General features: G+C 38.7%; 1 protein-coding gene across 2 annotated transcripts in view; it reads right to left on the bottom strand.

Annotated features, from left to right (window-relative positions):
* The window catches only part of LOC126278026 (centrosomal protein of 104 kDa), a 400,804-nt gene that overhangs the window by 44,997 nt on the left and 329,051 nt on the right, over positions 1-26,756 (bottom strand). For both annotated transcript variants that reach the window (XM_049977752.1, XM_049977754.1), the window contains exons 9-13: positions 21,211-21,452; positions 11,492-11,629; positions 9,858-9,989; positions 8,574-8,787; positions 1,981-2,174 (exon numbers count right to left, since the gene is read on the bottom strand). In XM_049977752.1, coding sequence (XP_049833709.1) covers positions 1,981-2,174; positions 8,574-8,787; positions 9,858-9,989; positions 11,492-11,629; positions 21,211-21,452 — 920 coding nt within the window. The remainder of the gene's footprint in view (positions 1-1,980; positions 2,175-8,573; positions 8,788-9,857; positions 9,990-11,491; positions 11,630-21,210; positions 21,453-26,756) is intronic.

Raw genomic sequence — 26,756 nt, 5'->3', positions numbered from 1 at the left:
CACAGTGTCGCATAGTGTAACAGGTGAATTGCAACCATCATGGTAGCTCCACATAGGCTGCCAGAGGCAGTGTGTTTTTCACATGTAATAAGTGAATCGCGGCTGTCAAAGAGTCCTGCAATCACTGCCAGGAAAACTGTTTTTTTCTGGTGTGTGAGTTTGCCTTCTCCATGCATGATATTTATTCCTGTGTTTTTATGTTTTTATATATTCTGAACTGTCACCCTGTGATACATGTCAATTAACCTCCTGCCTTCATTGAATAAAGAGTGTTTGTTAAGTGTAATCCTTTGGCATTGGATTAATCAGTATTCTTAAGTCGATCAGTTTCAATGATGAAAAAAATGGTTCAAATGGCTCTAAGCACTATGGGACTTAACATCTGAGGTCATCAGTCCCCTAGACTGAGAACTACTTAAACCTAACTAACCTGAGGACATCACGCATATCCATGCCCGAGGCAGGATTCGAACCTGCAACCGCAGCAGCTACATGGTTCCAGACTGAAGCACCTAGAACCGATCAGCCACAGTGGCCAGCTTCAATTATGCAGATCCCACCAACATTCTATTCTTGATAGTGACTTAGTCATCATAAAGTAAGCATCTGATCCATCAGGATTTGTCCTACTGTAGCTTGAGCTGGGTCTATTTTAGTCTAAAAAAAAAATAAAAAAGTCTGGTATTGATATGTTTGGTTCTTCCACTGCAACCATTTGTTTTGGTTAAGTCAACTGCATCTTTATTACCACAACAAAGTTTAACTGACCACTTTCAGGGCATGAACAGATTTCTTTTATTAACCTTTGTAGCCAGTGTCTCTCTAGACAAACTGAGGCTAGGGCCATATATTCAGCTTCAGTAGTTGATAGGCCAACTGTGGTGCTGAAACAACTTAGCAACTGTGATTGAATATGCGAGGTCAGGTCTTGTTCCCATATGTGGATACATTAAACTGCCTACAGCTTCTCTGTGGGGAATATTTTAATATCTGTTCCTGCTTCATCTCTCATTATGGTCATATTATGTGTGGGTACTTGATTGTTTTCCAAAGATGTCAACAGTGAAGTGCAATCCTTCATGTTGTAATTATTTTTGTTCTATATAATGAGACTGATCCACCCAATAGACTATTCTTGTGATCTCTTATGACTCTGATGCCAAAGCAATTTGTCAATTTTCTGAGTTCTCTCAATTGAAATTACTCTTTGAGTTTCTTTTTGAAGATTTCCTTCCCCGGTAGATCATTACTGAAAATTAACATGTTGTCCACATAAACTGCAACAACTAAAATGTTATTTCTGTCTTTCTTCTGATAAAGAAATGGATGTTCTGTGCTTCTTGTAAAGTTCAAGCTGAAAAGTGCTTCATTTAGCTTAACATCCCAGTTACAAGTACCTAATTTTAATCTAGAAGCTGCTTTGTTAAGTCTCGTGATATATTTGTCCTTAACAGTTGTAGTGTCAAAATCGATTTCTGGAATTCTCTGTGTTAAATACTTGATGTCATGCATATAGTGAGAAAAAGTTAAGAAATGTTTGGAATTATGTTTAAAATTTAGTGGAAGTTGCTAAGTTCTCTCATTCTCAAATGCTTGATGAATATAGTCTGAGTGAGACTTATACACAGATTCTGATTGTGATACATGTATTACTGTGTTAAACTTTTAACATAAGATTATGCTTTTTAATGAGTAAATTATGATAGTATTTCAAATTTTAAAGTCAGTCAATAACTATATGAAATATTGAAAATCAAGTTTTTGTTGCCACTGGAAGCTGCTAGATAGGCGACTGGAGCCATGCACTGGGTATGCCATTTAGTAATATAGACAATGAACAGATATTTGCATATTTAAATTAATTTATTTATTAGTTTCAGAACTGTATTCCCACAGAGACAACAGAAGAATCATTTTAGAGGAGCTAAACAGAAAAGCTACTTGACTCCTTAGAAATTATTTTGTACTTTATATATTTACTTGTCATCACTGACGTCTTGCTGAGATGCATCACTTGGTGAGGTTATTATACTTGCTGATGAGGAACTGCTTCCTGTTTGATGGCCAGGTGATTTGTTGACATTTGCATTGTTTGTAGGACTTGTAGACACGTTAGTAACTTGTGCAGCTGCGCGAACCACTTGCCTGTTTCTTTCTAGGACCTCCCTCTTCCGCTGAAAGTATTTTGCCAGAAATCACTCATCAACGAACAAGAAAATATTGTGAAATTTTGTTACTATTCCATTTTTTCCACTGTTACTTGGATCATTTGACATTGCACTAGGAAAAATACCCACTGCATTGCTTTTGATGGTACTCAGTTCACTTTCTTAAATAACTACTGGTTGTAAAGGTAAAGGAAAGTAACAAAATTAGTTAAGCTTTGCAGATGTAACAAGCGGTTGGATGTATCTAAAAAAAGTCCACAGATATGTAGAATAAGGTATGATAAAGTATTGATCAGAAACTGCCATGTACATTTATTCATTCACAATCAGATTTCCTAATTTTTCTAAATATTTTACAATTACCACAGTTCCAGTACAAAAATTGGTGAAGCTGACTTAGTGTAGAAAACAGAAGTACACTTCAAATCAAATAAAAAACTAAATGTTAATGGTTTCAAGGTAGTGTGTCAAAACAGAAATAACTGGAATAATAGATATGGGAATAAAATTTAGAAAATGTAATTTAATGTCTTTCCTTTAAAACATTAAAATAATTTCTATGCCAAGAGAATGAGATCAACTGTATTTTGTATTTTTGCACTCTCTGAGTACTACCAAAGTTGTTCTTGTTTTGGCAGCTGCCATATAACTACTATTAATATATAAAAATTTTGTAATTTTATACATACACTGTACATCTTTTTTGTTTGTTTTTTATTTATTTAATTTATTTATTTTGTTTATTTACATATTCCTTAGATCCTTTAATGAGTGTGAGATGCTAGGATGTGAAATGACTTAAAGAATTTATGAATGTATTTTCATAGAATGTAGTAGTTACTTTATGAAAACAGACATTAGACATAACAATAATTATACAAAAACAGTTGCAGGGAAAGTGCATAATATAAAACTACTACAGAGAAAACAAGTTAGTTTACAAAAACAGCTTTTTCAAGAGTGTTGTCATTGTGGCATAGTTCTATTAATAATACTCATTATTTCCCATAGCTGATTTAGATCATGATAAGATAATATTTACTACATTAATGAAAGTTCCACGGTGGAAACAATAAGCAAAATATGAGGATAGGCAGCAGCTCACATACAGTTGATTGAAGTAGGGCACACAAAACATTCTGCTTCTTTCCATATCCATACTGGTCACCCATTGTTACTCAGATCTAATCCTTACTTTTATAACATCCAATTATATAAAAAAATTGTCACACTGAAGCACAATACTGTCTTGCAAGGCACTTTTTTTATTATTGGGATCTTTTCTTCTGGACTATTACTCTCATTTTTTCTATCAATATACATTACATAAGATACCAGCAGCTCAGTTTCTTAATTGTGAATATTTGTTTAAATTTTAGACACAGCTTACCATGTGCACATTTTTAATATGTCCATTCTAATTTTCTATGGTTGTTTACTAAATTTTTGACTCCTCTCTCCATTTATTATCACAGCATTCACTTATTTTCAAAAGTATTCTGTTATTGCATTTTCATTCTTGATTCCTCTTTCAACATGCTTTGTTTTTTACCAGTCATAAGTGAACCCTGCCTCATACTGACTCTAACAGTTAAAAAAAATTGACTTCACACTACCCAAAGAGAATCCCAAACACTCTTCCTGAACTCCTATTCCTATGGTTGGCTGCCATCCATCCTTTCACAATGATTTCACTTTTTCAGAATCCATAAATTCTAAGAACTTTGCCAGCCTGGTTACACAAGTCACACCATTCAGGCACAGACCTTACTTAACTGCTTCTGCTCCTTTTGCAGAATCGACTCTGTGAGTGCAATTGCCTGCATCCTGTCTTTGAGATAGAGACTTTTGCTAGAACAACTCTCTCAACACCATTTGATGAAACTATGTAAGCTAATTTTATAAGATAACAACTATTATCAAAACCACCCAACTGTCTATTGAACTCCTCACAGTCCCAAGACAATGGCATGATGACCTACTTCACCTCCCACATTCTCCAGAAACTTCTTTCATCTGCTGCCTTACCATGATTTTCGGCCTGTTATGACGAGAACCCTTGCTTTCCACTGTGGTCACTCCATCCCTGTGCACTAAGATCATCCTTGACTTTGCTGCAATGCAACCTTATTCTGACCCACAATTATTTCTCCTTTCAATGCCAAATCTGTAAAAAAAGATCTGCGAAACTGCCATGTGGACTCACATGGTCGCTTTCCATGCCAAATTGTTTATGGGCCACTTACAGAAATTCTTCCTTTCCCCTTAACAGCTTAACTCCCTTGTCTGGTCAGATTCATTGATGACTCCACATGATGTGGACCCATAGTGAGGACAGCTTATATTCTTTCCAACCCACAAATCTGCATCACATTGTCTTCCTTACCTCAGTGAGTCACATTTTCTGATGTTGATCTCAAACTTCTCAAGCGATTATGCATAAACCTCTGTCCATATTCAATGCTCTAACAGCCAGAAAGTTACTGCATTGAATCCATGGGACCTATAGGTGCTGCATCTACAGTGGAAAGCAGGAGCTATCCAAGTATGCTGACACACAATGTCCTACTTGGTAACCCAAAAACAGATTTTCTGTGCTATCTCTTCATAAAACAGCAACAAACCTATTGTCACTATGAAACAGGCATCACTCAGAACTCTCATTATCACTTAATAGTCTCCACACACAGTGGCATTAAATCATGCCTTTATCCAGAGCTTTGACTACTTCTTGTAGTGCCTTGTAATGTGAAATATGCTATCCAGATTCCTACCTTCATCAGTCAAAGTAGTCCTGTCACCTACCCACCATCCCTATACCAGCCCTGCTCCTGCACTTACATGTCACTCCCTTGCAGGCAAAATGGTTTAAAGACATGTCCCATACACCCACCCACCACCTCCCACAGCAGGCAGTTCTATTTGGTTCGATTGCAGGACTAAATGTGAAAGCAGTCACATAATGTACCAGCTATACTGTGCTTACTGTGCAGTGTTCAGCAATATATATAATTCTTGAGGGTATTTTTGATCTGGCGTTGCAACTAATAATTAACCTGCTGTGTCTGCTAGCATCAGTGGCCCCCCATCAAACTGTGGCTCCCCACCTACTTTACTGCTTCAAATGCAATAGTACACACACACACACACACACACACACACACACACAAACACACACACACACACACACACACAGGACTGCATGGATTGGGGAAGGGGAGTGATAGCAGGGCAGGGGTGGATGAAGATGCCAGTGGGAGCATGAAGGGACGTAGTTGGACAGGATAGGGCTGTTAGGTGCTGCATCAGGAGGCTGGAGAAGGATAGAGATAGGAGAAAGGAGAGAATTAGAGAAAAGGTCTATGTAGGTGTGCTGACAGAGTAGAAAGCATGTGTAGTACTGGAGTGGGAACAGAATGAGATAGGCAGCTGGGAAACAGGAACTAGTGAAGGTTGAGACCAGAGGGGCCATGGAAATCAAGGATACGTTGTTAGGGAGAGTTCCCACCCGCACAGCTGAAAAAAAGCTGCTGTTGGTTAGAAGAATACAGATAGCACAGACTGTGAAGCAGCTGTTAACATGAAGCACATAATGTTGGGTATCATGTTCAGTAACTGGGTGGTCCAACTGTCTCCTGGCCACAGTTTGGCAGAGGCCATCCATGTGGACTGACACCTTGTTAGCTGTCACGACCACAGAACATAAATATATTTCTGATTGCTTTGTTATGCGAGCTATATGAAACTTGTACATGAAATGCCAACATTCTTTTACAAACTGTATTTGTCTAATCCTTACTGGCCAAGAGTGTAATTTACATTTAATTGGTGATCACAATATAAAATTTGACCCCACTAACAATTGTTTGTTTCAGGACTGACATAACTAATTATCAAGCACTATTTCTCTTCTATATAAAACATTTTGTTTTCTTTCAAAATTTTGTAATTATGGAAATATTTCTGTTAAAAACTTTGTTATCATAAGAAACATGTTACTTGAATTTTAAAATGGAACTCTTTTTAAAAAATCCAGTGTTACTATTTTATAGCTCTGAATTTTCTGTCTCCAAATTATGCATTGTTACTGGGAAAATGTGTTAGTTAATTAAATATGTCAATATATGTATTGTTTTGAGAACAACCTTGGTGAACTTAATTAAAAAAACATGGGACAAATTTCATACCCAAAAATCTCCTCATAAAAGTAGAACTCAGTGTTGAGACATTAAAAGAATTCAATTTAATTTCATTTCTAAATGTACACAAGTATTACCTACAATCATTATCTTTTATCTTATTATTAAATATATAATTGGCCTGTATTTTAGCATTTTGTAAAAAGTTAGCTAAGTGAGTCTTCAATCAGCCACTGTGAGCAAAGATATGTTCAGTCTCTGTCAAACATTCATTTTATGATATTCTGATAGTTGCCCCTAGTCATCCTTAAGCATTTAGTAATGAACATTAAAAATGAGTCAACCTCAAACAACTTTAGAGGTCACTCATGTTCAGTTAAGTCTCTGTTAGTTTCTGCTATTTATTCAAGAGAAATGTAAAGAACCAATATTCAGTTGCCACTCATACAAATAGATTGGATTCTCTGTAACCTCAGCAGGTCACTGACCAAATTTTGTGAACATTAATGATAACCACAGCCTGCATGCTGATCAGGTTGTGTGTGAGTAAGATAATAAATAGATACTGACTGTAATTTAAATATCTGCACTGCTGATATTTTTATTCAAAATTTTAGCTGGCCATTAAGTGAGCTATACGTAAGACACTGTGTGAGGCACACTAAAGGCAAGTAAGATACCATGCTCAAATACTGAACATGCTGCACATTACAGTAACAATGACATCAACAGCTGTTTCAATGACATCAACAGCTGTTTCTATCTGGATCCTCTGCCAAGTACTTTCTTCTCTGAACTATGCAGGAGGGAACTGGCTCCTCTTAATATCCTCCTTTCTCCTAATCATCAAGGCCTAATCCTCTGCTGCTCTTCCTTCTCACCTACCCTCTTCCTACTTCTTTGCTCTTATCCTTTCCTCTTCTATCAATTTCCATTCCATTCCTCTCTTGTATAGACCTTGTAGCCTCTAATCTCCTCCCTGCCCCCCCCCCCCCCCCCCCCAAGTCCCCCTCTGCCCTAAAAAAATCTAACTTAACCATCTAATTTTGTGGTGTTCCCTTTATTTTATTCTCATTTTGCTTCAGAAAATCAACTTTCTTCTTCACTCATACCTCTCATTACATCCCTACAGTCCATTTTGTCTAATTCCAGTTACCACACTCCTCCACTTAATCCACAAGCCTGAGCAACTACTTATAAATGGCATTGCCAAATCTGCAAGTGAGTAGTGCACAGCTTCATTTCTCTTTATTTAAAACAATATCTAGAGTGACTTGGTTGCCAGTTAATCTTCCACGTTGTGTGGCCATGGTCCATGAAACATTTTTGTTCATGGTGTTGTATCGCTATGGTTGCGTTGAACATTTACATTACTGCTCCTTGTTCCAATGAGCCTTTCTGACTGATGGGTTGGACTTTGATGAGTGACATAAATATTGTGAAAAAGGGCTTGATAAAAGCTTAGACATGACTGGCAGAGAGTATCCTTGTCAGAATTGAACCTAACTGTCGGACTGTTATCTATCGATTCTGTAGAGCTACTCTCCACATATCACCAAGTTTCTTAGCTTCTTCTTATTATCCCCATGTTTATATATTGTGAAGGCTTCTCTTTGTAACCATGGAGAATAGTTTGTCATTGTAGATAAACTTTTGGTTTTGAAAAATTTCACATAATTTTTTCCTGATTGAAGAGAATGTTCTGATACAGTTGATATTTCTACTTTCCCTAGCTGGCAAACACTTCTGTGTTTCTTCAGTCATATATTTACACTTCTCTTGTTTGTTACAATGTAGATCTTACCACACATACAAAAGTTTTGTATACCATACATGCCAATAGAAGAGAGTATTCATCCTTTACAGAGCTGAGGACATGATGTATTTTCCTCATTGGTCTAAAAACTGGTATGACATTATGTTTCTGTAAAATCTTCACAATCTGATCAGTTACTGGAAGAACACTGTTTGTCTTTCTTCCATGGAAGATCACAGTTTACATAGAGAAGCCATCAAAATGTGTAAACATGGGGATAATTTTACAGGAAAGAAGAAGCCCTGAAACTTGGTGATATATTGACAGTACCTTCATTGAATCAATAGATAAGTCTTATCTTCTGAAGATCTCTGCACAGCTCTGAACGAAACATCAGGACTGAAAACATTTCATGGAGCATACAACGTGCAAGATTCCCCAACAGCCAAGACAACCAGTCATGAAAGCATTCACTGTATGATTTAGAATGACTTTCATTTATTTATTCACCTGCATGTCAATGAGATCAAATTCATGAAACAACTGACGATATAGAAGGTTCCTCCGAGTAATGTCATCATCAGGTGGCAGCTGTTTCCTCACAAGTCGAGGATTGACCCTGTACACAAGAGTGAGCACTCTCTCTGCCACTTTACGCACTGCTTCAGCAGGATGATGCAGACCAGATGAGCCAAACTCAGCAAGTACACGGCATGTCAAACCACTGAAACATAGTTGGTACAACATCTCATATGAACAGTGATTAAAATAATAAATTATGTTAAGAATTTGTGTTCCCTCCAGTCTAACATTAAAAGCACATATAGCTACAAATAAAAAGGTGTGCGTGTTGGAGGCCGATGGAGGGGAGTGGGGAATGATGAGGCAGGAGTAGAGAATTTTGTTTTTTTTTCCTTTAAGCATACTGCTGTGCATGAAGTATATGAACATGTAATTTGACAGCAATGTGTTCAAAAGTGGACTCTCATTGTTTGAGATTTTTACATGTACGATATTGTCTGTCAGTTGAAGGGAGTCATTTGTGACAGCAACTACTGAAATAATTTTTTTATGATGGCAGAATAATCTCTCGAACGATTTCATTATTACGATATCAGTGGTCACTAGACTGCTGCAAATTTAAGTCTGTGGAATTATACCAGGTTAAGATACTGGCAGAGCAACCAGCACACTTATGAGGTCTGAGTTATTGAGTCCCTACTGGGCCAATAAAGGCACATACAATGATGACTTGTTATTTGTCAGTGTTAAGAAAGAATATGTAGCCTGGTAAATGCTATGGATGTGATGAATACTATCCACTTTTCATAGATACAAGAATTATTACAGATCAACAGGGAGACTATTTCCACATTCATGGAAATAATGGCTGTTTCATAACATCATTTCACAAAATCAAGGAAGCACAGACATTTTTATCTCAAAGTCTCAATCATCATTTGAAAATTTGCTACTTTCCAATAATATGGTCAAATAATCAAGGATGCAGAATAGTAATACTCACATGCCAAATAAAGAGAGGAAAACTTCTACTTACAAAACTACACTAGACTGACTGAAATAAAATGATCGGGGCTTCCTTATTCAACAATGTACAGATACAAGTAATATTCAGTTCTGTACAGTTCTTGTGTTTAATCTATTTGTTTGTAGCTGTTTGTGTTTCTGTCAGTTTCTGTATGTTTTCGCTAGCCTGCTAATACTTGATAATCACAGGTTTTTTTTCTACCCTCCTTTACTTATACTACACAGGAAAAATGCACTGCAAATTACCTTTGCTTGTCTGTAGAGATACCGTGGCTTAAAACCAACTGTTCCACCATCTCAATGCGGCTGAGAGCAAGTCTAGGATGTATGCTGCTTGTTAATGGACGTGTAAGGTGCACTGGTATAATATGCAGCTCTCTGGAAAATTTAAAAGTTTGGTTGGATTAACTACAAAGTACAACAAAATTCAGTAATAATAAGGAGTATATAAGAAGAGAGGAACAAAGTAAATCATGTAAAAAGTTGCTAAAGCTATGTCAAAAAATAAAAAATCTAACAAAAGCTATGACTGGGAAAAAATTATTGAAGGCTTTTTGCAATGCACTGAAGAGAGGGAAGGAGGCAACCAAATGGAGACAGAGAGAGAGAAAGAGAGAGAGAGAGAGAGAGAGAGAGAGAGAGAGAGAGCAGGAACTGTGCATATTATTTTGAGAAATATGGGGAGTCTATTCTTTCCATATTGTTGTTATTCCAACCTGAACTTTCCATTGTTTGAAAATTTGACTTAATTAGTATACAATTTAAATATTGCTGAATGTTTCTCTTTGTGTTCTGAAATTAGCCACAGTTGGAAAACATTTATTATTTCTCTGTAAGCATGATGCTGCCTGCTTACAGTGAATACAATAATCAGTTTGCTACTTGCCTCACATAAAGTTTTCTCTTATTTTGTAAATGGTTTTCCCAGTTTATCTCAATGTCTACCCACTGATTTTGTGTAAACTTTGGTGTATAACTTTTTTTTTAAACTGCTTTGGTTTCTTTTTTTTTCTGCGAACAATATGACAAGGGCAGCACAACTTGCATCCTAAGGCAAAACTCATTCCATGCTCTATCTGTATAGTAACTATTGGATTAAATATTGTCCGTCCCTCTTCTTATTGTGTTTGTTTAAAGATTTATACTGTTGGTGTCCAGTTTATTTGATCTTAACTTGAGAGGAAATACAAAGTTTATCTCGACAAAATGGCTCTGAGCTCTGTGGGACTTAACTTCTGAGGTAATCAGTCCCCCAGAACTTAGAACTACTTAAACCTAACTAACCTAAGGACATCACACACATCCATGCCTGAGGCAGGATTCGAACCTGCGACCATAGCGGTCGCGTGGTTCCAGACTGTAGCACCTAGAACCGCTTGGCCACTCCGGCCGGCTATCTTGACATATTTTGAAATTTTTTACTGTATAAAATTGTACTCTTAAAGGCAACATTCTCAGACTTTCATAAAAAAATATTGGATTCTGGTTTCCTTCATAAGCTACTGTTAAGCAGACTAGCATATTTAACAGAAGCTTCTGAGTGTGTCTGCTCTTCTTGTAAACTGTAAAGTATTTTGTCTTGGTGCTATAGGAAATTTTTAAGAACATAGTAATGCAGTAAACAGATATACTTGCCAATTAAGAGGACAAAAACACTTAATCAAGCAATAATAACAATGCTGTTGTGTAATGTGACCAAAACAAGAAAAACAAGGTTTGATTAATGTGCTCCACAGGAAGACATACAGAGGCTTATGAAAATAAATGGATGTGCATGTTAAAGGAAGAGATGAGATCTTGCAGTATCAACAGACTTTTTATGTTTTTCAACAGTACGCAACTTGTGTAACTGGTGAGCATTACTGCACTGAGTTCAATACCTGACCTCCTGGCAGTCTGCCATACTAAGTATGGTGTGAACAGCCATATTATGAATCCGCGGAGTGGTGTCACCAGATTTGGACAACAGTTCTGGGAGCAGACGCTCTACACTTCTAGATACCTCGGCTGAAGTAACCCTGAACAAAACAACATACAGTTATTGTATTAATGTGTGATGTACACAATCTGAACAATGAAGGTTTACAGATTCCTTTTAACAGAAAGTATACTGGTATATAAAATAGCAGTTCATTAAATTCTCAGCTCTTAAATGATCATTGTAGTTTATTATTTGATTTTTATTCCACTATGTTCATCACAGATGTCTTTATATTATAGATTTGAAGAAACTTATTAATTTTTGAACCCCCTACCTGATGGATATCATCTTCCTTATTCTTTCCGTTTCGTGTCATTTCCAAAGGAAAGTAGCTTCTTTAAGACTTTTAAAAGATCTAAGTGTCACTACCGACTTCTTTGAACTTCTCAAAAGAAACTGGAGCAGTGTACCCTTCTACTCATAGCATTCTCAGGGACAACTTCCTCAGGGCAATCGTACAGCTGGTTCATGTATTGGGCATTTTAATTTTGTGCAATGATAGTACAGGTTATGGGTATTAATCACGTGATCAAACACATTGGAAAGTCAGACAGTGATTTATATTGATACTGTATGGTTAACACAGGGGACACACATGTAATGAGAGTATCAAGTATGAAAAGGCAGTTTATATTTGATAATCATCATCATCATTTTCCAACTCCAGTTTCTCCGATGTGGTGTACAAGTGCTCGCCATCACCTTCTGTCTTCATACATCTTCTTGTTCTGGCATAATGACAAGCATTGGCATGAGTATCAAGAGCTATACAGCAGAGAGGGCTGTGAGACAACGTCAGCCAATAGCATGCTGACTAGGACAGCACCATGACAGAAGCAGTCTTTATATGAAGAGAATAAAAGTGACATGCCGCCCAGCTGCAGCCAGACTAGAAGAGAGGCTCTAGAAAATGCACTAGAAGAGCTGCACTAGAAGAACTGCAGTGATATTAATGATAGCAGTGACTTGTGAACTTGTGTGATTAGTTGGGATGGAAATTGTAAATACTGTTGTATATTACCAGCCCTTAGTCTCATCTGGATGAGTCTGTCTGTACGTCTATATCTTTATGAAGGATGAGGCCAACTTCATTTTTGGATTCACTGCTGTCATCACTCCAGTATGGCACATATCCATTTCTCAGTGGTTTCTTCCCATAGTTTTTCCACTTTGTCTCACTAAACTCCAATATCCTGAGCTTACACCTGTCCATAAGATTTACTAGTTCTTTACATTTGTTGGTGAGAGTGAGGATATTGAGTGTATCAATTTTCAGTTTATATTTAATTTTGTTTGAGAAGGACAAAGCACCATACATTATTGTCAAGAGAGAGATTTATTAGAATTGCTTATAATTTTCTAAGAGCATTTTATGCGACAGTAACTGACCCAATCATTGAAAACAGTTTGCACATTTTCAACCAAACTTTGTAACTGCACCCAATTTATTTTGCAGACTGTACTCTTTATCAATTAATCTAAAAATACAGCCAGATTTATATCTTCAGTAATGGAGTTCTACATGAGAAAGACAGAACCGTGATTTCTAGCTCACTAAAAGTATTAAGCTATGATTAAAAGAATATCTGCATCCACATCCATACATCGCAAAGCATTGTGAATGCATGGGAGAGGTTATTTGTCACTGTAATACTTATGAATGTTTCTTCTCATTCCATTCAAGCATGGCTTTAGGAAAAGAATGACTGCTTAAGTGTCTCTGTTTTTACTATAATTAGACTAAGCTTGCTTTCATAGTCCTTTTTTTTTTAAGTCACCAGTCTTCTGACTAATTTGGCATTGCCTGCCATGAGATCCTCTCCTGCACCAACCTTTTCATCTCAGAGCAGCAATTGCAACCTATGTCCTCTATTATTTGCTGGATTTTTTTCCAACCTCTTTCTCTCTATAGTTTTTATCCTCTACAGCTCCCTCCAGTTCCATGGAAATGATACCCTGATGTCTTAACAGGCATCCTGTCATTCTGTCCCTTCTTCTTGATAGTGTTTTCCATGTATTTCTTTCCTCGCCAATTCTGTGGAGAACTTCCTCATTCCTTACCTCATCAGTCCACCCAATTTTCAACAGTCTTCTGTAGCACCATATCTCAAATGCTTCTGTTCTCTTCTGTTCTGGTTTTCCCACAGTTCATGATTGACTACCATGCAATGCTGTACTCCAAATGTACATTCTCAGAAATTCTTCCTCAAATCAAGCCCTATGTTTGATACTAGCAAACTTCTCTTAGCCAGGAATAACCTTTCTTGCCAGTGCTAGTTTGCTTTTTATGTCATCCATGCTCCATCCATCATTGATTATTTTGCTGCCTAGAAATCAGAATTCCTTAACTTCATCTACTTTGTTATCCCCAACCCTGATGTTAAGTTTCTCACTGATCTCATTTCCGATACTCCTAATTACTTTTGTCTTTCTTTGGTTTACTCTCAGACCACATTCTGTACTCATTAGACTGTTCATTCCATTCAACAGATATTATAATTGTTCTTCACTTTCACAGAAGATAGCAATGTCATCAGCAAATCTTATCATTGATATCCTTTCACCTCGTATTTTAATCTCACTCTTGAACCTTTCTTTCATTTTCATAATTTCTTATTCATTGTTTAAACTGAAGGTGATCCACATCAGAGTGATATGTAGGTGGCTGCAGTATATTCCTGGATTGCTCATTTAATACTAGTCCATGAAACTTTGTGAACAGACATTCACAGGACTGTTAGCATGTATCTTCAGCTTCTGCCAGTTCAGGTTTTCCAGCATCTCAGTTACACTATCCACTTGGGCACACAAATCTATGACCAGTTATGCTGCCCTTTTTTATATGCATAGCATATCCACTGTTATTCCTATCTGGTATGTGACCCAGGATGGGTATTTCATAAGCAATCTCCTCCATGGACTGCATGCATTTGCCCAGTATTCTGCAAATGAATCAATGTCTGCCATTTGCTTTACATATTACTGAGCCTGTGTGATAATTCCACTCTGCATCTCCAAAAACAGTTACATCTCAATGTTTGCAGGAGTTGACTAATGCCAATTGTGACTCACTGGTATTGTTTTAGTGTACTACATTTCTGCATTTTGTGAAGTGCACAGTTTCATTTTTCTGAGCATTTAAAGCAAGTTTCCATTTCTTATACCAATTGAGAATCTCATAAAGATTTCAGTGCATATTTATGAACCTTTTTGCTCTCTCCAGCCCCCCCCCCCCCAGACAGTACTGCATAATATGCAGATTAATATTGTCTGCTGGATCATTAATGGGCCCCAACACACTTCCCTGGGGCAATGTTGAAGTTATTTCTACCTCTGTTGATGACTCTTTCAACCAAGATAACACGTAACATACTCCCTGTCAAGAAATCCTCAATCCAGTCACAAATTTCATTTGATATCCCATATGATCATATTTTAGTTTATAGGTGTTGATGTGGTATTGAGTCAAATGTTTTCCAGAAGTCAAGAAATACAGTATCCACCTGATTGCTTCACTCTGTCACACTCAAAATATCGTGTGAGAAAAATTAGTTGATTTATGTTTTTGGAATGTATGCTGCATGGTGTTCTGTTCCTTACAATGTGTTGTAAGATTCTTAAACAGATGTATGTTAATGATACCGAATGATAAATTTTATGGATCACTTTCTGATACCTCTCTTGTTAAGGGCTGTGACCACTGGGTAAATATTTTTGTTTGCTGGATCTATGGTAGAATATGGTTAAGAGGATGGCTAATTCAGTTGCAAATTCTATGTAGAACAGATGGGAATTTTATCAGGCCATGGGACCTTGTTCAATCTAAGTGATTTCAGCTGTTTCTCAATGACAGTGACACTAATTTCTACACCAATGATGTTTATGCTGGGGCAGAACTACTGAACAAACTGTAAGTAGTGAAATTTAACCTACAACATTTTCTTATGTTCAAATTTCCAAGTTATTTGGAGTAATATTTATTTTGGGATTTTAATCATGGTCATATTTCTTTAGGACACATTGGACATTGTAAGGTGCAAATAAGGGTCACATATATGATAAGTTTAACACTATTTTTTTTATTTAAAATGGGTTTGCAATCTTTTACAGCTTACTCAATTCTTTCTTGTATATTTTATTTTATTTAATCTTTTTCTTTCTTTCTAATACAAACTTTTTTCTGATTTAACTCTTGTGAAGCTTGACATGTATTTTTTTTCTATCTTCCACTGCCCTAAGTATTGTGTACGGTCCTCCTCTTTGTCCCCACTCTTTTCATTTATTTATTGTTTGGTCCAGTAAACAATTCTAGGTTATTGTTTGCACATTTAATAAGGATCATTTATGTTACAGTAGTTAATAAGTGTGGCTACAAGCCAAACAAAATCAAAGACAATAATGATGTAAGAATATGGTAATATCTGCTTTTTATTGACACTATAATGTCTTCAATTGCCCCTCTTTTCTTCTTCCAGAATATTTCTCTAGAGATCATTTTTCTTTATGATTAAACATATAGTAAAATACTTTTAGTTACTTTGCAAACAAAACAAAATTGTTAAGACTTTCGTGGCCACTTGTTGACAAACTGCTTATTTGCTTCTGTCTCGGGTTCTTCGGCCGACGTTCGTGTGATGATTTTGCTGACGTTTCGCCAGCACGAGTGGCTGGCATTGTCAAAGCTTCACCCTCCATTGCCGGAGGTGAACTGGAGCCGGGCTCGCGGCCGCAGACTATATGTACCTTGCGCGCCAACGTCCGAGGGCTTCTCCGCGGTCATTTCCGCGGTCATTTCCGGTGCGTTTCTCCTCTTGCTACCTGCTACGGTCGTTCTCTGCAGTACGGGAAGCCAGGAGCCGTTTACCTTAAGGCTTTCTTCTTTCTTGTTGAAGCTGTTCCCGTGTTTGTGTATTTCTACAGCTTCTCTGTACAAGCGGGTGTGATAGTGCTTCTCTACAGCCAGAACTTCCGTGTCGGTGAATTTTATTACATGTACCTGGTCGGTCTCACTCAGTGCGTGTTCTGCCACGGCCGATTTTTCCACCTGTCCCAACCTGCAATGTCGCTTATGTTCTTTGATCCTGGTGTTGATTGATCTTCCAGTCATTCCGACATAAACTTTCCCGCATGTGCATGGTAAGCGGTATATTCCTGACATTGCAAGTGGGTCCCTTTTATCCTTTGCCGATCTAAGACATTCTTTGATCTTCCTTGTCGGTTTGAAAATTGTCTTTACGCCGTGCTTGTGTAATATACGGCCGATTCTGTCCGTCACTCTGGGAATGTATGGCAGAAAGGCCGTACCCGACATTTCTTTTTCTGGTTTCTTACTTCGCCAGTGGTTTGGCTCTGTTACACTTCTAATATCATTTGTGGAGTACCCATTGCTCCTCAGAACACTTTCCAGGTGTTGCATTTCGCGTTTAAGGTGCTGCGGCTCACATATTCGTGCTGCTCGCGTTACGAGCGTCTGAATCATGCCTCTTTTCTGGCTCGGGTGGTGGTTTGACAGTTTGTGCAGATATCGGTCCGTGTGCGTCGGTTTTCGGTACACGCTATGTCCCAGGTTTTGGCCATCCCTTGTGACCAGCACATCTAGAAATGGTAGTTTTTTGTCCTTTTCCACTTCCATGGTAAATTTTATGTTGGCGTAAAGGTTGTTCAAGTGTCTTAGGAAGTCACCGAGCTGTTCTTCACCATGGCTCCACACGACAAAAGTATCATCGACGTACCTGTACCACACCTTAGGTTTACAAGTCGCCGAGTCCAGTGCCTGTGCTTCGAAATGTTCCATGAAGAAGTTGGCCACCACTGGACTAAGAGGACTACCCATGGCAACGCCTTCCAGCTGTTCGTAGAAATTGCCATTCCACGTGAAATAGCTCGTGGTGAGACAGGCCAGAAAAAGTTTGAAGGATTCCGGAAGAAGACTGACAAGGCGATTCCCGACATGTCACGCACTGTGGTCAACCTCACTGAACGACAATTGACCGAAGAGGAAGTATCCGTTCTTCAAAAAGGAGGGAATTTCGCTGTCATCCCAAGAACTATACCTGTGGAGGACATCATTGCTAACACCGAAGCGGCCATTCGGACCCTTCCTTGTGAAAGGGCAGAGGAAATACGCACTGAAACAGCCAGGATACTGCGCCGAGCTAAACCACCAGCATGCAATCTGAAGAAAGAAGAAGTACAAGCTATTAAGAATCTTAACGCTGACAAGAGTATATTGGTACTGCCTGCCGATAAGGGGAATGCGACCGTCGTAATGAAGACCGAAGATTATGAACAAAAGATCCGAGACCTATTAGATCCGACGACGTACTGAAAACTAAGCGCAGATCCGACGCAGCGTATCACACGGAATACGAATCGGTTAATCAAGGCATCTTCTGTTCCGGAGGACATACAGAGATACCTGCGCAACACAGAAGCCCTACCACCTCGCCTGTATGGATTACCTAAGATCCATAAGAACAACGTTCCATTAAGACCGATTGTTAGCGCTCCTGGCTCACCGACATATAAACTGGCAAAACACTTGGCCTCTCTGCTCCAGCCGCACGTGGGGAAGACCGACACGTACGTAAAGGACTCAGGACATTTCATCGAGAAGCTGAAGAAACTAAAACTTGCACCAAACGACATCCTGGTCAGCTTTGATATTGTTTCTTTGTTTACGAAAGTGCCACTCAGTGACGCTCTGGAGCACATCGGTTCCATTTTCCCGCAAGACATCATGAAGCTCTTCCATGCCTGTCTCACCACGAGCTATTTCACGTGGAATGGCAATTTCTACGAACAGCTGGAAGGCGTTGCCATGGGTAGTCCTCTTAGTCCAGTGGTGGCCAACTTCTTCATGGAACATTTCGAAGCACAGGCACTGGACTCGGCGACTTGTAAACCTAAGGTGTGGTACAGGTACGTCGATGATACTTTCGTCGTGTGGAGCCATGGTGAAGAACAGCTCGGTGACTTCCTAAGACACTTGAACAACCTCCACGCCAACATAAAATTTACCATGGAAGTGGAAAAGGACAAAAAACTACCATTTCTAGATGTGCTGGTCACAAGGGATGGCCAAAACCTGGGACATAGCGTGTACCGAAAACCGACGCACACGGACCGATATCTGCACAAACTGTCAAACCACCACCCGAGCCAGAAAAGAGGCATGATTCAGACGCTCGTAACGCGAGCAGCACGAATATGTGAGCCGCAGCACCTTAAACGCGAAATGCAACACCTGGAAAGTGTTCTGAGAAGCAATGGGTACTCCACAAATGATATTAGAAGTGTAACAGAGCCAAACCACCGGCGAAGTAAGAAACCAGAAAAAGAAATGTCGGGTACGGCCTTTCTGCCATACATTCCCAGAGTGACGGACAGAATCGGCCGTATATTACACAAGCACGGCGTAAAGACAATTTTCAAACCGACAAGGAAGATCAAAGAATGTCTTAGATCGGCAAAGGATAAAAGGGACCCACTTGCAATGTCAGGAATATACCGCTTACCATGCACATGCGGGAAAGTTTATGTCGGAATGACTGGAAGATCAATCAACACCAGGATCAAAGAACATAAGCGACATTGCAGGTTGGGACAGGTGGAAAAATCGGCCGTGGCAGAACACGCACTGAGTGAGACCGACCAGGTACATGTAATAAAATTCACCGACACGGAAGTTCTGGCTGTAGAGAAGCACTATCACACCCGCTTGTACAGAGAAGCTGTAGAAATACACAAACACGGGAACAGCTTCAACAAGAAAGAAGAAAGCCTTAAGGTAAATGGCTCCTGGCTTCCCGTACTGCAGAGAACGACCGTAGCAGGTAGCAAGAGGAGAAACGCACCGGAAATGACCGCGGAAACGACCGCGGAGAAGCCCTCGGACGTTGGCGCGCAAGGTACATATAGTCTGCGGCCGCGAGCCCGGCTCCAGTTCACCTCCGGCAATGGAGGGTGAAGCTTTGACAATGCCAGCCACTCGTGCTGGTGAAACGTCAGCAAAATCATCACACGAACGTCGGCCGAAGAACCCGAGACAGAAGCAAATAAGCAGTTTGTTTGCAAACAAACTTTTGTTTATTCCAAGCTGTATCCCTGGCTCTGCTGATCTCTTGCCATTACTTGCATGGTTCTATTATAAACATTTAAAATTCTGGTTGCATTTTTTCCTCGCAGAAAGAAGATGGAGATGCTTAAGAAGAGTGACTACACAAGGCACAAGGAATGACTATCTGGAGATTGCAACACTGTATTTTTTCAGGCATTCTGGTTCACACTTCTCATCAGCATGACAATTTCAACAGAAGTCTTCATCAACTCTGTGGGATGTCTGCAAACTTTATTAATTACTGGCAAGGTAACATTGCTGTCCAAGAAGTGGGAAAATTACACCTCATTTTTTTGCCTCAATTATGCATCGGCTTTGTAAAATTCATCATCCTATTGCCAGGTTTGGGCTCCACAAAGTCTGTGTCTTATCTTTAATCATCCAATGTCTGATATTCATTACCAAACTTGCACCGTATAGATCAATATTTACCAGAGGATGAAAAGCTCATGCGTTTCTCAGTAGGAACACTGCCCACTGTCATGCCACCTTCCTATTTAGCAATGTCTCTCAGGTAAACTGCATGATAGTTCCCAGAAATACATACCTGGTCACAGATTTCAAATTATTATTATGAATTTCATTATTGTTAATACCTTTCTTTTGATGACGTCAGGTTATAAATTTTGTGGATATTGGAATACAGATGGCTCCTGCTTTTGTTATATTTATCGGTACAGTGTTTCAGGATTGTCAACTCTTGTTTTATTGGCACATATGTTTCTGCCAGGATGGAAGAGTTGTTATGGAAACAGAATTCCAGTTTGTTTTCGGATTACAGCTTTGCTGTCAGTCATACATTTTATTTCAATTTTAAGTGAATAAATCACCACTTTATGAAATAAAGAATAGTTTTGCAAAGAATAATAAAGTAATTTTTCTTATATTACCACATCATTTATGCATACCATAAATGATTCAGGCAGTCATTAGCTAGACACCTTTGAAGAGAGAATAACTGTATTGTGAAGTTCCCAATTAACATAGTAAGTGCTTAAAGAGGTTCTTGCTAGACTGTGACAGGCAAGTCCTACACACTGTTCTTTCCAAAGGCCTATTTCCAGTGCAGATATCCTTGTTAAGAGGTGAGTTACACATCAGAACTATGGTGGAAGGACAGTAAATAGAAATGTTGAAAATATTGCCATATTAATGATTTAATTTTCCTGCAAATTGGCAATGACATTAAACAGAAAAGTAATTTATCTGAATTATTTACGAGTAAACTTGATGTATTTATTGATTTTAAGTTCTTGATGATGAACGCACACACAAAAATACTGAAGATTTGTTACACATATATCAGTATTACATTTATTATTTATGTTATATCTTTTATGGCCTGGGTAAAAGTTGTTTAAAACAATGAAAATTTCTTAACATGTATTTTGTACTTACCATTTTAAAACTAGAGTATGTAAGCTTTATCTTTACACTGTATGAATAACTAAAGATAATTTCCAGTAATAAATTATGTAAAGAACACATTTAATTTTTACCTGGTAGGAACAAATTCTGAGAAAAACAGCCTAATATTTTCAGCTGCCAAACTGTAGACGGAATATACCTTATCCCTGAGTGCCCTGTGTAATAAGAAAATTGCAGCCCTTGCAATTTTGTTTGGTGAAGCAGTTGGTTGCTCAGGATGTTTCTCTCCAGATGCGTATGCCCGAAGCACATCTTTTAACTGCTGCAAACCCTCCTCCTTGTCTGAATACTGCTTTGAGTAGAACTTCTCAACCTAAAAGAGTGATACAGCTGATTAATTTTTACTTACAACTTCCTCATCTCCTTCAACAATAGGAAAGAAAACAACATATTCAAATATACTACTGTGAAACATCATGTTGTGAATAAAATAAACTCAGTCATACAATCATAAGGGATAAGATGGTCAACTGTTCACTGTGTGTATTGTCATTCATAAGTTGTAAGATGGCTAACATTTCATTACAATCCATTTTCTGTCCTGCAGAACAGTTTATGGAATCTTCCTGCAAAGGAATTTTGTTAGTATTGTAGAAGCACTACAGTGTGAGGAAGTTTCCAGGACATTTCTACATACGTGCATAATGTCTGCAATCTTTTTTATCCTGCACTGTTTAGTTGTTCCACATTTCCCTACCTGTCATTTCCGCGAACGTAATTCAGTTCTGCTTTTCAGGAGGAGGGGCCTGTTTAGTGTAATGTCACCCCATTCCCTGTTTTATATCATATTGTTGCACTTGATGCAGTCTGCTGCACATAAATTGGAATTTATCCACCTATGGATAACAGGAGGCAGGCAGTTACTTGTTTAATTATATTAATGCAACAAATGGAATTACATAGAACCTGTAGTGAATGCCAAAGTATAATAGATAGTGCCTGTGATGAACTGGCTTTATACACAAAAGAAACCATGAAGTACTTGTTGGTGATCTGTGGAAATCCTTCCTTAAAACACAAATCATGCATAATGTGTGTGTGCCAAGAAGAGCACTATTTCTCAGTGAAAGGCTTACGATTGATAGAAGGGACTAGTCACAACCAGCTTTCTACACTAGGGATAAATGTTCTTTCACTTAAACTTGCACCTCTGTGAAGCACCTGATAACTCCTTGAGGGGTTAGCTTGTTTGCAAAACACTGAAAGCCATTATCCTCTTGAACAGAACCCTGAAAATGCTTGTTGGATCTGAGTAAGCAAAAATCCTGCTGGTTTTCAGAAGAAAGTTGGCACCTTGTGACAAGGAATCAAGAGGAAGAGAACTGCCCAGGAGGAATTGTCTATTGCCTGGAACTGATGTGTCATCAGCTACTGATAAGCTCCAACGACAAAATTTTAGTGCTCTGGGAGTTTAAGAGGGGAAGACCTGGATCAGAATTGGAGAGCTGGAAAGTGAAAGGACTATTTTTGGTAGTGTGATGTGATTTGATGACCAACATTTCACTGACTTTTTTGGTGGAGGCATCCAGCGGGGAGCAAGACTTCATAATGCATCTTTCAGGAGACTTCATGTTAGGACTTCATCTCAAGACTTGGTAGTAAGGACTTGGTCTGCACTTGCCCTTGATGCTGATCTGATACCGTGGTGACTTCAATTTACTCCATGTTGTTTTAATTTCCATTCGAGTCTGCTGGATTTAATCCCAGTCCAATGCTTATTCTTATAACAATTCAACTTTGTTTTCTTATATAAAGCCAGTCTTCTGACTCTCACCTGATGCAGATTTTCTAGCCTGATCCCAATACTGATCCGAATAGTGACTATTACCAATGAGTCATTCTCATGACCATTGTTAACTAATTCAAATACTCCCTTGGTCAGAAAAGTTCCAGGACAGTTTTTTCTTTTTATTTCTGAGTTTGTAATACTAAAAAGGAGCAAATGTTGCTTTTATGTTACCATGTGTGTGTGTGTGTGTGTGTGTGTGTGTGTGTGTGTGGGTGCTTGCTTGAAATGATTTTGGCCATGTTTCCATGCAAACTTACTAGGTGGCAGGGTTGTGCTTAGAAGCTTAGAAACACACTGTTTGGGTTGTTGGTGCATTAGTTGTTGTTGTTGTGGTCTTCAGTCCTGAGACTGGATTGATGCAGCTCTCCATGCTACTCTATCCTGTACAAGCTTCTTCATCTCCCAGTAACTACTGCAACCTACATCCTTCTGAATCTGCTTAGTGTAGTCATCTCTTGGTCTCCCTCTATGATTTCTACCCTTCATGCTACCCTCCAATACTAAAATGGTGATCCCTTGATGCCACAGAACATGTCCTACCAATCGATCCCTTCTTCTAGTCAAGTTGTGCCACAAACTTCTCTTCTCCCCAATCCTATTCAATACTTCCTCATTAGTTATGTGATCTACCCATCTAATCTTCAGCATCCTTCTGTAGCAACACATTTATCGTCCATGTTTCACTTCCATACATGGCTGCACTCCATGTAAATACTTTCAGAAACGACTTCCTGACACTTAAATCTACACTCGATATTAACAAATTTCTCTTCTTCAGAAACACTTTCCTTCCCATTGCCAGTCTCCATTTTATATCCTCTCTACCTCAACCATCATCAGTTATTTTGCTCCCCAAATAGCAAAACTCCTTTACTACTTTAAGTGTCTCATTTCCTAATCTAATTCCCTCAGCATCACCCAATTTAATTAGACTACATTCCATTATCCTCATTTTGCTTTTGTTGATGTTCATCTTATATCCTCCTTTCAAGACACTGTCCATTCCTTTTAACTGCTCTTCCAAGTCTTTTGCTGTCTCTGACAGAATTAAAATGTCATCGGCGAACCTCAAAGTTTTTATTTCTTCTCCATGGATTTTAATACCAACTCCAAATTTTTCTTTTGTTTCCTTCACTGCTAGCTCAATATACAGATTGAATAACATCGAGGATAGGCTACAACGTTGTCTCACTCCCTTCCCAACCACTGCTTCCCTTTCGTGTCTCTTGACTCTTATAACTGCCATCTGGTTTCTGTACAAATTGTAAATAGCCTTTCGCTCCCTACATTTTGCCCCTGCCACCTTCAGAATTTGAAAGACAGTATTCCAGTCAACATTGTCAAAAGCATTCTCTAAGTCTACAAATGCTAGAAACATAGGTTTGACTTTCCTTAATGTAGCTTCTAAGATAAGTCATAGGGTAAGTATTGCCTCTCGTGTTCCAATATTTCTATGGAATCCAAACTGATCTTCCCCGAGGTCGATTTCTACAAGTTTTTCCATTCGTCTGTAAAGAATTCGTTTTAGTATTTTGCAGCCGTGACTTATTAAACTGATAGTTCGGTAATTTTTGTATCTGTCAACACCTGCTTTCTTTGGGATTGGTATTGTTATATTCTTCTTGAAGTCTGAGGGTATTTCACCTGTCTCATACATCTTGCTCACCAGACAGTAGAGTTTTCTCAGGACTGGCTCTCCCAAGGCTGTCAGTAGTTCTAATGGAATGTTGTCTACTCCTGGGGCCTTGTTTCGACTTAGATCTTCCAGTGCTCTATCAAATTCTTCACACAGTAGCATATCTCCCATTTCATCTTCATCTACATTCGCTTCCATTTCTATAATATTGTCCTCAAGAACATTGCCCTTGTATAGACCGTCTATATACTCCTTCCACTTTTCTGTTTTCCCTTCTTTGCTTAGAACTGGGTTTCCATCTGAGCTCTTGATATTCATGCATGTGGTTTCTTTTCTCCAAAAGTCTTTAATTTTCCTGTAGGCAGTATCTATCTTACCCCTGATGAGATAAGCCTCTACATCCTTACATTTGTCCTCTAGCCATCCCTGCTTAGCCATTTTATACTTCCTGTCTATCTCAGTTTTGAGATGTTTGTATTCCTATTTGCCTGCTTCATTTACTGCATTTTTATTATTTTCTCATTGGAAGAGAAGTAACATGTCTAGACTGAAGCAGAAACATACAGTAAGTAACATCTTTGACAGTGTGGTGGTAATGCAGTGAAAATGTAAAAAATTGCACAGCAAATAAATAAAAATATAAATATAAGAACCGACAGAAGATTCTGTTAACACTGTGTATATGTACTCATATCACAGCTGAGAGCTGGACCCTGACTGACTGGCTTACTAAATAAAAGGACAGTTGCTTTCAAAACAAAACAAATAAGCAACTACTGTGCTACAGACTGAATGAATTTACATTTACATAAAACCTGAGATTAACATTCTTAAATAGAGAAACACATGTGAAATTTAATAAATATACTATGAGGAAAACAAAGGAAAGGATAAACTCTCAACTTGTTGCTCTGTAGATGCACTTGTATCGTAGCCAAGAGCTGGGGCCTGACGTTGAAGCTTTGTGTGGGGGTCATCAACTTTCATCTCCAGCAAAAATCTTTGACCAAAATGTGGGGTCATGCCTGGCTCTATGGAGTAGTTCAGCAAATATCCTTTGTCTTTCCCCTTTCTGTTCAATTGTTAGTGTGTAAGAGACAAATTTTGCATTAAGTTTCCTTTTTCCTGAATCTTTGCATAAAATGTGACACATATCATAATTCAAATTAAGTTCCTCTGGTATCGCATGGACAGATACATTATGGTCTTCTTGCAATAACTGCCTAACTTGTTCTATATTGCATTGGTATGTGCTGTTGATAGGCGACCAGCTCTGAGATCATCGTGCACTGAATCTCAGCTGTCACAAATCTTTTGTGCCACTCGAAAACATGAGTTCTTGAAAATGCCACAACTGCATATACTTGCTTCATGTTGTGTGTGTTTCTCTAGGGCTTTTCGCGAACTTAACACAGAACTTAATGTTCACCTTTCGATTACAATCAGCATTTATTGTGCCACTTTAACTAATGCATGAACCATGAACCCCCCATGAACCATGGACATTGCCGTTGGTGGGCTTGCGTGCCTCAGCGATACAGATAGCTGTACCATAGGTGCAACCACAACAGAGGGGTATCTGTTGGGAGGCCAGACAAATGTGTGGTTCCTGAAGAGGGGCAGCAGCCTTTTCAGTAGTTGCAGAGGCAACAGTCTGGATGATTGACTGATCTGGGCTTGTAACACTAACCAAAATGGCCTTGCTGTGCTGGTACTGCGAATGGCTGAAAGTAAGGGGAAACTACAGCCGTATTTTTTCCCGAGGCCATGCAGCTTTACTGTATGGTTAAATGATGATGGCGTCCTCTTGGGTAAAATATTCTGGAGGTAAAATAGTCACCCATTCGGTTCTCCGGGTGGGGACTACTCAGGAGGATGTCGTTATCAGCAGAAAGAAAACTGGCATTCTACGGATCGGAGTGTGGAATGTCAGATCCCTTAATCAGGCAGGTAGGTTAGAAAATTTAAAAAGGGAAATGGATATGCTAAAGTTAGATATAGTGGGACTTAGTGAAGTTCAGTGGCAGGAGGAACAAGACTTTTGCTCAGGCGAATACAGGGTTGTGAATGCAAAATCAGATATGGGTAATGCAGGAGTAGGTTTAATAATGAATAAAAAATAGGAGTGCGGGTAGGCTACTACAAACAGCTTAGTGAACACATTATTGTGGCCAAGATAGACACAAAGCCCA

Source organism: Schistocerca gregaria, chromosome 6 (assembly GCF_023897955.1).
Source record: "Schistocerca gregaria isolate iqSchGreg1 chromosome 6, iqSchGreg1.2, whole genome shotgun sequence".
NCBI lineage: Eukaryota > Metazoa > Arthropoda > Insecta > Orthoptera > Acrididae > Schistocerca > Schistocerca gregaria.
Note: the sequence above shows the minus strand (reverse complement) of the source record. Positions and strands in the feature narration are given on the sequence as shown.